The sequence below is a fragment of the Peromyscus eremicus genome, chromosome 10 (genome assembly GCF_949786415.1).
Source record: "Peromyscus eremicus chromosome 10, PerEre_H2_v1, whole genome shotgun sequence".
Classification (NCBI taxonomy): domain Eukaryota; kingdom Metazoa; phylum Chordata; class Mammalia; order Rodentia; family Cricetidae; genus Peromyscus; species Peromyscus eremicus.
The window spans coordinates 28,238,429-28,252,256 of NC_081426.1; the positions used below are offsets into that span (position 1 = coordinate 28,238,429).

General features: G+C 50.5%; 1 protein-coding gene and 1 long non-coding RNA gene across 4 annotated transcripts; one reads left to right on the plus strand and one right to left on the minus strand.

Moving 5' to 3' along the window:
- The first annotated feature begins 1,505 nt into the window (after positions 1 to 1,505).
- On the plus strand, positions 1,506 to 13,676 carry Nicol1 (NELL2 interacting cell ontogeny regulator 1). 3 transcript variants are annotated; one of them, XM_059275699.1, is made up of 4 exons: positions 1,506 to 1,729; positions 12,437 to 12,586; positions 12,762 to 12,850; positions 13,565 to 13,676. In XM_059275699.1, exons 2-4 carry the CDS (start codon positions 12,460 to 12,462, stop codon positions 13,628 to 13,630), a joined length of 282 nt encoding a protein of 93 aa, XP_059131682.1. In that variant the 5' UTR covers positions 1,506 to 1,729; positions 12,437 to 12,459; the 3' UTR covers positions 13,631 to 13,676. The 3 variants fall into 3 exon arrangements, with proteins under 3 accessions (XP_059131682.1, XP_059131681.1, XP_059131680.1); XM_059275698.1 differs by lacking the exon at positions 1,506 to 1,729 and adding an exon at positions 11,017 to 11,973; XM_059275697.1 differs by lacking the exon at positions 1,506 to 1,729 and adding an exon at positions 12,166 to 12,317.
- LOC131921060 (uncharacterized) lies at positions 2,863 to 12,119 on the minus strand. The gene is made up of 2 exons (XR_009381832.1): positions 11,543 to 12,119; positions 2,863 to 3,230 (listed from the first exon to the last, which is right to left on the minus strand). It is a non-coding gene; the product is annotated as an uncharacterized LOC131921060 (long non-coding RNA).
- Positions 13,677 to 13,828: the final 152 nt, after the last annotated feature.

The following is a 13,828-nucleotide window of genomic DNA, read 5'->3' on the forward strand; positions in this document are numbered from 1 at the left end:
CTGCTAAGTGTTCAGTGACTTTGTGGCACTCCTTGGCTCCTGACTGCCAGGATAACTTCCCACCCAAGCTGCAACACTTATACATTGAACAGCCATCAGGCATCTTAACAGGTTGGAGGGCGTCCTTTCCAGGGGCTCAGCTGTTCTTTGTTTCTTTAGGCAGTTTGACTGGCTGCTGCATCTACCAGGTGTTAGGTCTCACAGGTAGTTCATATATCTAGAAATGAGCTCAAGCTGGACTATAGGATTCCTGGGGTTAGATAAACCAGCATTCCTCAGGAACTTGTGAAACCAGTCCCCATCTGCCAAAAGGAGTCATTCCCCTGACCTTGGGAAAAGGGACAACTGGCTCCCTGTGGTTGCATATCAAAGCACACGCTGGGGGCCTCCAGGCTCCCTCAGCATCACAAGTGCCTGTTACACATTTCAAAGTGCAGGACAGCATCCTAGCCCTTCTCACCTCCCCGGATCCCCTCCTCCCAGATGCCTGTTTGTTCTCTTTATAATGGCAGGGTTTCTCCCCTCCACACTATTCTCTCTCTCTAGCTATTACTTCCACTCCCCGCCACCTCCTCTGTTCTCTATCTTTTGCAGTCCCACTGTCTCCACTATTCTCTCCCATTCTCTCACTTCCCTAGTCCTGGCTATGTCCAGTCTGCTGGCCATGTTCGGTCCACTTCTTTCTCCCTCTGCTCTGGGCTCTTCCAGATGCCTGTTATATCTACAATAAAAATCCTTACCCATATCATGAAGCGTCATGTCCCCAATTTCCTTTTTGTTTGTTTTTTTTGAGACCAGTTTTCTCGGTGTAGAGTTCTGTCCTGGAACTCACTCTGTAGACCAGGCTGGCCTCAAACTCAGAGATCCACCTGCCTCTGCCTCCCGAGTGCTGGGATTAAAGACATGCACCACCACTGCCCACAATGTTGTCAGTTTCTTTATGGTGCTCCCTTGACTATGTCTGAAAGAGAGTAAAGAAGGGCTTAAAGATAAGACATTTTCTGGCTAGGCATGGTGGCACATGCCTTTAATTCTAGCACTCTGGGGGACAGATACAGGTGGATCTCCATGAATTCGAGGCCAGCCTGATCTACATAGTGAGTTTCAGGACAGTCCGAACTATGTAGAGAGACCCTGTCTTCAAAAAAAAAAAAAAAAAAAGGTGGGGCGGGGGGAGAAAGAGAAAGAAAATTTTGTGAGTGGAGAGCACAGAAAGTTTAGAGATAAGAGATGTTGTGTTGGGATCATTTGCTTGTGCAGTGGCAGAAGTTGTTAAAAGAGTTTGGAAATCAAGTGTGCCACCTTTGACCATTGGGCTGTACTGAGTGTTTGGTTGGAAACTCCAGCTTGCTTCTTGCAGCTCCTGCATGGTCTGAGAAGCCCATTCCTGTCTCTCCAAACCCCACTCAGAGTATAAGCCCCTTGAGTCATGTGGGTGGCCAGGCCCTCCCACCCCCCACCCCTCCAGTGGACCTCTAACTGCCAGGTTCCACCCACAGAATACTCTAACTGCCCTAACTGCTGGACCCTGCCCCCATCCTACAGAATAAAAAGCCCAATCTCTGGACAAAAAAAAAAAAAAATCCCACCAATCTCCACCCTGGCAAGTTCCACCCCCTTACCAAAGAAACTCTCTGTACGCTCTCTATCCTGTTCAGTTTGCTGCTATTTCTTGCTGGAGCAGAGGCAGCCACCCTCCTGGGTTTTTCCCTCCCAATAAGTCTCTTGGGTAAGGTTTGTTGTGTGACTCTGTGGCATTCCTTGGCTTCCAGCTGCCAGGATACCTTCCCATCCGAGCTGCAATGTTTACACAGGAAGGGAAGACACCAAAGAGCCCAGTTCTGAGCTCCTCCACGGAAGTTGCCAGCAGCCCAAGTCCGTGCCTACGAGCTACATAATCTCCCTGCTTTAGTTCAGGCATGTGACTTCTCCAGCCTCAGTCTCTGGGACTGAAGAGCCCACCCGGGAGTTGCTTTGCTCAAATAAACCTGTTGTCATACTTTTTCAATTCAGCTTGATCTGGCTTACTGCATCAGTGGAGAAACCTATTATCGGGGTACAGAAAACCTATTACCGAGGCCAAGCCATTTGCAGTAAGACAGTGAAGCTTTCAAGAAATCGCAGTCCAAGGAGGGAAAGAGATTAAGAGCCTATGGAGTTCAGGCTCCAGCAGGCAAGCAGGAGGGACAGAGCAAACTCCATGAGAGCCGAGAGACAGGTGGGGAGGGAGCCAGGAGCAAAGGGAGGAGGAGATGGGAGAGACTTTAGGAAAGGGGGTGGTAGGTGGGGAGGGAGAGAAAGGAGTAAGTGTCCTGTGGCAAGAATTTCAATTCAGGGGTTGGGGATTTAGCTCAGTGGTAGAGCGCTTGCCTAACAAGCACAAGGCCCTGGGTTCCGTCCTCAGCTGGGGGCGGGGGAAGAATTTCAATACAGGGTGTCCCCAAACCAAGTGGACCAGGAGACTTGTCAGAGTGAAATGTCCCAAATTACAAAGGAGAGGCTTCCCTTCCCACGAGGTGGGTGTCCAGTAGGATGAGACATGACTCACTGGCATGACTTTTGTAGCAGTCGTAGGCTTCAGGAGCCCAAGGAGACCGAGAGCCAGAAACTCCAAGGTGACACCTGAATAGACCAGAGAGGTGAAGGGGAGGAGCAGCTGAAGAGATGGATGCTAAAGTGTGGAGTTGAATATGGTGGGTGGCAGAAGCCAGCAGGAACAAAGGATCCGTACCTGTGGAGAGTCACATCAGCAGCTTGGTTCAGTTAGGAGAGGCTGTGTGACTGGGCAAGACAGTTGAAAGTTTCCTCCATCTTGTATTCTTGCTGAGGCCATTTCAGGAATTTGATCTTCTTGACAGAGAATTCCATGGAACATTACTCAACTTTATTGGAGGAACCTGAGGTCAGGATGTGCCAGCTAACTTATCCCAGCTTCTGGTAAACTGCCAGTTTGTGCAGAACCCCCTCCAGCTAACTTCTTATCTTAGCTTCTGTTAAACTGCTTGCGTCTGTAGCAGCTTGCTATGGAATATTCCTTTACATTGTGTGAAGGTCTGTCACTGGGATTGGTTTAATTAAAAGCTAATTGGCTGGTAGCCAGCCAGGAATTATAGGTGGGGCAACCAAACTAAGAGAATGATGGGAGGAAGAAGGGTAGAGTCAGGGGAGACACCAACCAGCCACCAAGGAAGCAGGATGTATAGAAAATGTGGTAACAAGCCATGAGCCACCTGTCAAAGCACAGATAAGAAATATGGGTTAATTTAAATGTAAGAGCTAGCTAGTAACAAGTCTGAGCTATTAGCTAAGCATTTATAACTTATATTAAGCCTCCATTGGTGGTTATTTGGGAACTGGTGGATGGGACAGAAACCTCTGCCTACAGCAGCTGAGATGCCAGGATATGGTTTTTGTCTTCAAAATCCCTGTGCTCTGGACACTTGGGGATATCCTTAGGTCCCCAAATACTTGGGTGTAGTCCCAGCTGGCTAGAATAAATGTAAGGTCCTCTAGGCACACAAGTATCTGGGCCTTTCCCCAGGACTGCCAGGTTCCACCCACAGAACACTCTAGCTGTCCTAACAGCTGGACACTGCCCCGCCCGACAGAGGAAAAAGCCCAAGCTCTAGACTTGACATCCCACCGATTCCCACCCTGGAAAGTTTCACACTGAAAAGTTCCACCAACCTCTCCAAGAAACGCTATATAAACCCTGCCTTCTGTCCAGTTCCCTGCTGTTTCTCGATTGAGCAGAGGCAGCCACCCTCCTGATTTTTTCCCCTCCCAATAAATCTCCTGTGTGAGGTTTGTTATGCAGTGTGACTTTGTGGTATCCCTTGGCTCCCGACTGCCAGGATACCTTTCCATCCAAGCTATAAAGACTTTCAATTGGCTATAAACCGTTCCTGAGTGGTCATCTTTGGTGGCCTACCTGTAACAGCTGGGTCCTTTTGGGAAGGGGTCTATTGTGTCCCTCCTGGTGTTCAGCACTAAATGTGAGAGGGTGCAGTAAAGAAATGCTGACAACTACTCCCTGATAGTGTTAAGGGTTTTTTTTTATTTATTTATTTATTTATTTATTTATTTATTTATTTATTATTTGTTGTTGTTGTTTCCAGACAGGGTTTCTCTGTGTTGTTTTGGTGCCTGTCCTAGATCTCGCTCTGTAGGCCAGGCTGGCCTTGAACTCACAGAGATTTGCCTGCCTCTGCCTCCCAAGTGCTGGGATTAAATGCGTGCGCCGCCGCCGCCACCACCACCCAGCAAGGGTTTTTATTGTAGATATGAGAGAACAGCCAGAGGCATCTGGAATAGTCCAGAGCAGAGGGGGAAAGAAGTGGACTGGACGTGGCCAGGGCTAGGGTAACAGGAGAACGGGAGAGAATAGTGGAGACAGTGGGACTGCAAGAGATAGAGAACAGAGGAGAGACAGACAGACAGACAGACAGACAGAGAGGGGAGGAGTAATAGCTAGAGAGAGATAAATAAAGAGAAAAAACAGGCATCTGGGAGGGGGGATCCGGGGAGGTGAGAAGGGCTAGGATGCTGTCCTGCACTTTGAAATGTATAACAGGCACTTGTGATGCTGAGGGAGCCTGGAGGCCCCCAGCGTGTGCTTTGATATGCAACCACAGGGAGCCAGTTGTCCCTTTTCCCAAGGTCAGGGGAATGACTCCTTTTGGCAGATGGGGACTGGTTTCACAAGTTCCTGAGGAATGCTGGTTTATCTAACCCCAGGAATCCTATAGTCCAGCTTGAGCTCATTTCTAGATGCACTTGTCTTCTGGTGGTTGGAGAATTGGAGCTTCCTTTGGACCAGACACCAGGCAGCTAGGCTTGTCTGAGAATGAATCTCAGCCGTCTTTCCCACACTCTTTTCAGGGGGATGGGGCACTGAAATCCAGGGACTTCTTTAAATTATTTTGAGTTGTTGACTTTCTGTCTTGAGTTTAGCTGCAGGATGGAAAGCTCTGGGGAAATTTACACCACAAGGGTCTTCTTCAATCACCCTCCTTGGCTTTTGAGCCCCTCTTTCCCTGCTTGATCTTGGAGCTCCCAGATTAGATTGGTACCCCAAGTCCTGTCTTCACATCCCAGTCCTGGGATGACAGGCGTACACTATGGAGCTGGACATCAAACCCTGGTTCAAATGTTTGCGTAGTACCAGGCAGTGGGGGCACATGCTTGTAATCCCAGCACTTAGGAGGCAGAGCTAGGCTGTGAGTTTGAGTCCAGCCTGCTCTACAGAGCGAGAGCCAGGACAGGCACTAAAGCTACACAGAGAAACCCTGTCTCGAGAAACCAAAGAACAAAAACAAAACCAAAAACAAAATGTTTGCATGGCAAACACTTTATTTAATGAAACCTCTTCCTAGATTTTTAAAATCCATTTTAAATGTTAAGTTTAATGTTTGTTGAACAGGGCTCAGTTACTGTTGTACCTGTTTCGAGAAACCCCCAGAGACCACCAAGAAGCCGGTTTCCAATGCAAGCACATAAGGGTCCTTTTATTCGGGTTCAACCTGGGCCGCCGCATGGCAGATGGAAGGAAATGTTATGATAGCCACGAGCCTAGGTGTAGAGGGTTTTTAATAGGGAAAAACCACAAGCTAGGAATTGGCAACTTGGGATTGGGTAGAAGGGGCAAGGTGATTTTTTGAAACTTTTGATCTAGACTTTTGGCAGGAAACCACAACCTGCTGAACAGGATTATCTGGACTGCTCTGCAGGATTATCTAGATATCTCCAAGGGCCATAAACCACAGACAGGACCCTGTTAAGCTTTCCTTTCCTGTATAAACAGCAGACAAGATGTCTGCAGGAGTATCTGGATCCTGTTAAGCTTTCCTTTAAACAGCAGACAAGATTTCTGCAGGAGGATACTGCTCTGTATCTGTTTGAGTTATCATGGCATATTCCTGAGCCTATAAAATTAAGTCTAGGCCTTCACTTTACCCTGACAACTTAACCTTTAGTTCCTCAATGTAGTTGATCCAGGTATCTATGCAACTTCGTTTCATGCCCCATAGGAACTACACAGACATGCCACAGTGACCACCTCCCAGTCACATAGTGTCTCTCTCCCTCCCTTCTCTCCTCCACTAACCTCCATGTGGCATCCAGCTGTGCTATTCCAGAGACCTGTAAGGCACAGTCTGCATTCCCCTGTCTCTGCTAAGCCCTGGATTGACACTCTTTATCTCAGGTACTAAACCTCAACAGCTTCAGGGGCCTATATAGTTCTCATCCAAGGCAAAACTAAGGTCGAGGGCAACCTGTGATTCAGTTATTCCTTCCCTTGGCCTTCACAAGTCTCTGCAGAAAACTGCAGAACAATCTGATAGCCAGAAGGAAATGCCTGCCTTTAGGTGTCCTTTTGGGGGAAGTACGTTCAGCAGATCCTCAGAGCCCTTCTGATCTCTAAGACTCTAGATAAGAACTGATACTCCCACTACCCCCTCTCCAAACGTACCAAACCGCAGAGGGCAGACACGATATCTGTCTCATGCCTCATGGGCTGTGAGGGTGAGCTTGGGACTCACTGAGAGGGCTTGGCTTCTGTGAAATTCTCCATCTTGCTTCTGTGGAAAAACTTGACAGAGTGTTGTGGAATATTATTTTAAGATATTATTTAAGAATATTATTTATGCCGTGGAAAATTTGTTTTAAAGATGCAAAGATGTGTTGCATTCTTTTATGCTGCATTTATTTAACTCTGTGAAGCTGTGTTACTATGCCTGTCTAAAACACCTGATGGTCTAATAAAGAGCTGAACGCCAATAGCGAGGTAGGAGAAAGGATGGGGGGGGGGGCTGGCAGGCAGAGAGAATAAATAGGAGAAATCTGAGAGAAGGGGGTTGAGAAGCAAGAAAGAGGAGGGGAGGAAGACTTCAGGGGCAGCCCCCCAGCTACACAACAAGCCACAGAGAAAGAAGTAAAGAAAGGTATACAGAAATAGAGAAAGATAAAATTCCAGAGGAAAAGATAGACTGGATAATTTAAGAAAAGCTGGCTAGAAACAAGCCAAGCTAAGACCAGGCATTCATAAGTAAAAATAAGCCTCTGTGTATTTATCTGGGAGCTAGCTGGTGGGCCCCAAAAGAGTAAAGAGCCAAAGAGTAAAAAACAACTACAACAGACTGGATCTCAGCAGCCTCACCTCCAACTTGGTTCTGGCTGCAGCTGGATAGCAGTCCCCATTGACTGGAACACCAGAATCCCAGGCTCTCTCCTGTGCTAGCCAGAGCTCTGGTGAGGAGGCACACCAGGCTCTTTTCTTGTGTTGGCCACAGTAGCCTTACCACGTTCCTCCACGGCCAGCTGCTGGCAAAGCCCAATGATGACCGAGCTGGTGAAGGAGCAGTGTTTACTAGGCTCAGCCTCATACCATAGGGTGATGCTAGGCATCCAGAGCTCAGAGGCAGTGACAGCTCCACCATGTGGACGTCAGCCGGGTGTGGTGGCACACGCCTTTAATCCCCAGCACTCGGGAGGCAGAGGCAGGTGGATCTCTGTGAGTTCCAGGCCAGTCTGGTCTACAGAGTGAGTTCCAGGACAGCCAGGGCTGTTACACAGAGAAACCCTGTCTTGAAAAACCAAAAAGAAGGACATGGCTGCTCTTAGGTATGGTGGAGAAGGTTTATTGTAAATAAAAGGGAGAGCATAGCCAGAGGCAGAGACATCTGGGAGAGTCTGAGTGGACATGGCCAGACTGAGCTGGACCATGCCGGGAGAGAGGGAGAGCAAGACAGGAGCCACGGACTAAGAGTTGTGGCTGGGGCCAAGGAACTGGTATAGCCAAAATGGCTCCGTTATAAGGGGACCAGAGGAGCTGAGGGGAGGGAAGCCTAGTGGGCTGGAGAGTTCAGGGTAGGGGCCAGGGTATGTCAGACATACCCTGAAACAAGTAAAGACTGAGGGATGCTGGGAGAACCTGGAGGCCAGGTCCGGTTTGATATGTTAAATAGGCAACTCAGCCATTTGTCCTGGTTTAAGATATAACACATCGCAGGAGACCCACAGTCTTCTCTGAAGGTACACTGGAGTGGGATTGTGGACTGCCACCTATTTCTTCTACTTGTCCAGAATATTAATTAGTCACTGTCTCTGTCTGTCCCTCCACTGCTGTCCCCAGCACATCTGCTGGATTTTTTTTTCTTTTTTCCAAGACAAGGTTTCTCTGTACAGCCCTGGCTGTCCTGGAATGTAGTCGGGCTTTTCTTTTCGTTTCTTTTTTCTTTTTTTCTTTCTTTCTTTCTTTTTTTTTTTTTTTTTTTAAAGATTTATTTATTATGTATACAGTGTTCTGCCTGCATGCCAGAAGAGGGCACCAGATCTCATTACAGATGGTTGGGAGCCACCGTGTGGTTGCTGGGAATTGAACTCAGGACCTCTGGAAGAGCAGTCAGTGCTCTTAACCACTGAGCCATCTCTCCACCCTGTAGTCGAGCTTTTCTTTGAGTCGCCAGCTCACAAAAAATGATACGAAGACTTATTATGAAAGCTCGGTCTATAGCTTAGGCTTGTCCCACTAGGTCTTATAACTTAAATGAACCCATTTCTATTCATTTACATGATGCCACGTGACTCGTGGCTTTTACCTCTCCCCCTGCATGTCTTGCTCTCTCTGCATTCAGCTCGAGACTCCTCCTTTCTTCTTCCCAGAGCTCTCTGTCCCCAGAAGTCTCACCTAGCCTCTTCTTACCTAGCTAATGGCCATTCAGCTCTTTATTAAACCAATCACAGTGATACATCTTCACACAGTGTAAAGGAATATTCCACAACACTGGAACTTGCCCTGTAGATCAGCCTGGCCTCAAACTCACAGAGATCCGCCCCCTGCCTCTGCCTTCTGAGTGCTGGGATTAAAGGTGTGCGTGTGCCACCACTGTCTGGCAGGACTGTGTTCTTATGCCCTAGAATTCCTATTTGGTTACGTTTCAAACTTGGTCATGTTTACTTTGCTTGTTTAAGACAGGGTCTCCTGTTATCTTAGGCTGGCCTTGATTGAGTGCTGGGAGTGTACAGCACTGCACTTCGTCATGCTGTCTGATTTTATGTTCACCACTTCTTGATATTTTCAACTTTCTCTCCTTTACAAACCACTTGGCATAGTCCCCGAAAAGCCGGCCCTCTTGCCTCCCCATGGGGCCCTGTTCCTGGTCTGTCTAGTTCCTCTGCACATTGCTCATTGCCCAGGACACTGATCTCTTAGACCCAAGGCCTCAGATGACCCTGTCACCTGCAAGGTCATAGGACATGCTTTGGCTGATGGCTGAAGTGTCACTGGTCTGGGGCCCTCACTAATATGCCCACTTTTTCACTTTTTCTTGACCACTCCGTGGTCATGATTTGGTACTTGCCACAAAACCACAGAGGTATGTTTCCCCTTCTTTGGCCCCAGCATCACTAGGACATGCCTCTGGGCCTGTCGGTGTGGGCAGAAAGAGACTGCACTTATCATTATGTCCCCAGTTCCATTCGGTGCAGGGGGTGACAATGGAGACATCAGACACCTGGGATTTGCCACAGAGGTTTTTAGGCCAGAAGTCTCCACCTCAGCTCTCTTCCCCTGCCCTATGGGGTGCCAGCTGCCAATGCACAATACCTTACCCCTCTTAGCCTCAACCTGATAATTTTTTTTTTTTGAGACAGGTGTTCACTATGAAGCCCTGACATGGATCTTTCTATGCCAAAAAGGCCAGCCTGGCATTCATAGAAACCTGCCTGTCTCTGCCTCCTAAGTGCTGGAATTAAAGCTATGCATCACCAACCCCCTGGCAAATCTTTTTTTAAAGTTTTAAAATTGTGTTTAGATTTATTTTATATATTTGGGTGTTTTGCCTGCATGTATGTTTATATTCTTTTTTTGTTTTGTTTTGTTTTTGTTTTTGTTTTTTTCAGGACAGGGTTTCTCTGTGTAGTTTTGGAGCCTGTCCTGGATCTTGCTCTGTAGACCAGACTGGCCTTGAACTCACAGAGATCCGCCTGGCTCTGCTTCCTGAGTGCTGGGATTAAAGGCATGCACCACTACCGCCTGGCTTGCATGTATATATGTAAACCATGTGCATGGTTGGTGCCCACAGGGGCCAGAAGACATCAGATCCCCTAGAACTAGAGTCACTGATGGTTATGAGCCGCCATGTGGGTGCTGGGAACTGAACTTGGGTCCTTTGGAAGAGCAACAAGTGCTCCTAACCACTGAGCCATCTCTCCAGCCCCCAATTCCTGCCAAATCTTGAAGCTAGGTAGTCCCCACACACATACCAGATCCTTTCCTGGAAAGCTGATCCAGAGAAGTTGTGGGACAAGATCCTGAGACAGAGCTGGAGCAAGGGTGGTGTGTGTGTGTGTGTGTGTGTGTGTGTGTGTGTGTGTGTGTGTGTGCATGAGCACCCAAACTGTATGTTCAAAGTAAAGGGTTATAGTTCCTGACAAACTAAAACCAAAACGTATGTTCTTTCTCCCTTCCTTCCCTCCTTCCCTTCTGGTATGGGGGATTGAACCTAGGGCTCACACATGGTAGACCAGTGCTCTACCATTGAGCTATATGCCCAGCTGGCAAAATGCTTTTTAAAAACTTAATTTTTAACCTAACCTGTAGATTAACAATGTAACCTCCAAAGCTCCCAACTGGCACATAAATATCAAGAACTCAAAAGCACTTATGTCTCAAATCTAAGCTAAGTCTAATTGTGTCCTAACTCGCTTTATATTGACTTGTCCTGAGTGGTTGTCCTTAGAGGAGCTCAGCCACACAGCCAGCCCCGAGGAACTTCCTCCTGGAGGAGGCTGCTGACAGGGCTGCTCAGCACCGTGCAGGGGGGAGTCACTGTTCTTCAAGTCCAGGTGTGCAAGGGATGGGGGCGTGGCTGCTCTGCTCACCCCAGCCTCCAGACAAAGTTGGGCCAGATGGACAGAGACCCAGCTAGCGTCAAAACTCTGGGGGTAAAGAAAGGATCGTTGGTTGCTGGCCCCAAGGGGGTAGATGAAGTAGGGGTGCAGTGGGCAGGGTGAGGACAGAGAGGAGTCGGAGGGAGAGAGAAAAGAGAGGAGCAGATAGGTTTGTGTGAGCTGAAAATCCCTGAAGATATTGCCTCATTTAACTGCTCTAGACGGCTGCAACACTCATGCAGCCGGGTGGTTGACTGTGGAGACCCAGAGCCAGTGATCTCGTGCTGACTTAAGTCCTTTAATAGTTACCCTAACTTGTCTTTCTGACTTGGCAACCCGGTGACAAATATCTCAGAATGTATCACCAATGTCCCCCAACTATAAAACTAGAGCCGCCAGATAACATTTGAAATTATTATAGAGCAGATCCCGCCCGCCAGATGCAGCACCAATTTCTCTGGCATCTGCATTCCCAGCCTTGGTCACTCACCTGGCTTAGAGTAAACTAGTCTTTCCTTTAAGAGCACGGTTCCTTCCTGTCACCGGTGACCTTTGGGGCCATTTTTGAGTGGTTTGAATAGAAATCTCAGCGGATTTTCTGAAGCGAGGGTGTGTAGTGTGTTTGGGTGGGAAGGAGCAAATGGCTCACCTGGACCCTCCGGCGTGAGGTCATGGTCATGGTCAGCTTAGATCCTGGAATGAAACAGAGTGGAAGGGTTCTTCACCCTACCACAGTGCTCACTTGGGCCAATCCCGCAAGATGCAAGTCTAACCAGAGCCTTGCTTTCCGAGGGAAGGCGAGCTCCTCTCCATGACACCTTGATGAGGCAGGGCACTGCAGTGACAAACCGATGTGGTGTGGAGCCCCAGGCCCTCTCCTGACTGCGGGCTCGCCTGCACCTATCGCGAGGTTCCAAGCTTCAGCCAGGACACTCCCTCAGCCTGGGCGCGCTGTTCCCGGCCGGCCCTGGACAGTATCCCACGCTGGTCTCCCACACGCGTGGGTCCCGGAGAGGGGGCAATCAAATTCGGCGGCCACCAGCAACTGATCACCGTGGAGAAACAGCACCCAGGCCGCAGGTGCTGAGTGCTCGGCCAGAATGGGGAGGTCGCGGCAGGTGCCCCCAGCCCGGCTTCTGTGTCCTCCGCTGCTCTCCTGCGCGGGTGCGCTAAAAAGCCTAGCGCAGAGTGGGAGCAGCCAGCGCCAGGCGCGCGCGGCCGCGGTGTTTCCATGACGACGACGTCGGGGATCCGGGTGGGGTCGGGCTGGGCGCATGCGCGCGCGCGTGCGGGTCGCGGTGCGTCTTCCCGTGTCGCCCGCGCTGCTGGTCGCGGTTCCGTGAACCGCGGTAAGGGTCGGGTGGGGTCCGCGAGGCCCGGGGAAGGCTGGGACCGAGCTAAGCAGACCCGAGTTCGCGGGACGCGTGAGTGGGGTTGGGCTGTGGGTCGCGAGCCGGGGGTGGGCGGGGCCGGCGTCGTCGCCAGTGGACCGGCTCGGGTCCAGCCTGGTGCGCGGCGTCACTGACCGCTCTGCTCACTGCAGGGCGGCCCCGGGCTCCCTCGGCCATGGCCCCCGCGTCCAGGTCCTTGCTGTCGCCGCCGACTTCGCTGCTGCTGCTGCTGTTGCTGCTGAGCTTGGCGCTGCTGGGCGCCCGCGCCGAGCCCGCCGCCGGGAGCGCTGTCCCCGCGCAGAGTAGGTGCCCGAGGAGGGGGCGTGCGGGAGGCGTCTTTGTTTCCTGTGCGGTCACTTCTTGGGTGGGAACTGGAGGGCTGGCGACAGGGACTGGGACGCCGCTGGGTGCTCGGCTGGGGTCTGGCTGGGGCTTGCTGTGTCCACCCTCACGTGATGCTGATCCCGGTCCCCGCAGGCCGTCCGTGTGTGGACTGCCACGCATTTGAATTCATGCAGCGCGCCCTTCAGGACCTACGGAAAACGGCCTACAGCCTGGACGCTCGGGTGAGTACACAAGGTCAGGGAGGTCTGGGTTTGGTTTGTAAGCATCCCAAGACCTAGACATTCTAAGGATCTGGGACCAGATCTCACCTAAAAACGCCCTCATGCCCAGCGATCTGTCTAACCTCCGGCCAAGGCCTCAGGGCACTTTGTCCTGTGACTTGTGGTAGCTAGTGTACTCCAGGGATGTGTAGTACTAAACTAGGATCTCCCGTGAGAGATGAGCCCAGAGTAGAAAGGAGAAACCGAGGCTGGGCATAGAGGTTATGGTGTGCGTGGACCGGAAAGCTGGGTGGGACTAGACCCAGCCCTTTTGGGATAGTCAGGAGGACACTCCCAGCACTGGTGTCTCTCCCCACTCCCCAGTGAAGCCTCTCTACTCCTCTTGTGGATTGTGGAGTGGGAGTGCATGATGGAGGAGCTTTGAGTGATGGGTGTGAGTTGAAAGATGTGTGGAGCAGGGATGGGTGGAAGGAGGGACCATACACCCCTACATGGGGACTCTTGCGTGGGGATGGGTGTAAGGAGGGACCTCAGCAATGGAAGCTGCTCTGGAGGGAATGGAAGTGATAAGGCACCTAAAGGGCAAGGTGAGGAGTCCCCCCCCCCCACCGAAGTCCCAGCAGGGTACCTGGGTGAAAGTGAAGAAGCCAGGAAGGCCTGGGAAGGTGTCTATTAAGAACTCTGTCCCATCCTCATGCTCTGGTTCCTTTGCAGACGGAGACCCTTCTGCTGCAGGCAGAGCGCCGGGCTCTGTGTGCCTGCTGGCCAGCTGGACGCTGAAGATCCTTGGCCAGTGATGGTCCCTGTCAATAAATGCCTGCTAGCATGCCTGTGTCCCGTGTCCCTGCTCTGGCCATCAGAGCCACCCATGTTGCCCTGTCATAACCCTCTCTGGGTCTTGGTTTCCCTGTCACAGGGGGTCGGGTACTGCTTGGCACTGTCCCATAGCTGCTGTACCCATGCTGAGGTGTACTTGCC

Bases quoted from the DNA above. Each gene is read 5' to 3' on its own strand.
- Nicol1 (XM_059275699.1), top strand. From the start codon at position 12,460: ATGGCCCCCGCGTCCAGGTCCTTGCTGTCGCCGCCGACTTCGCTGCTG. The intron at 12,587-12,761 runs GTAGGTGCCCGA...CGGTCCCCGCAG, and splicing joins GAGCGCTGTCCCCGCGCAGA to GCCGTCCGTGTGTGGACTGC. The intron at 12,851-13,564 runs GTGAGTACACAA...GTTCCTTTGCAG, and splicing joins CCTACAGCCTGGACGCTCGG to ACGGAGACCCTTCTGCTGCA.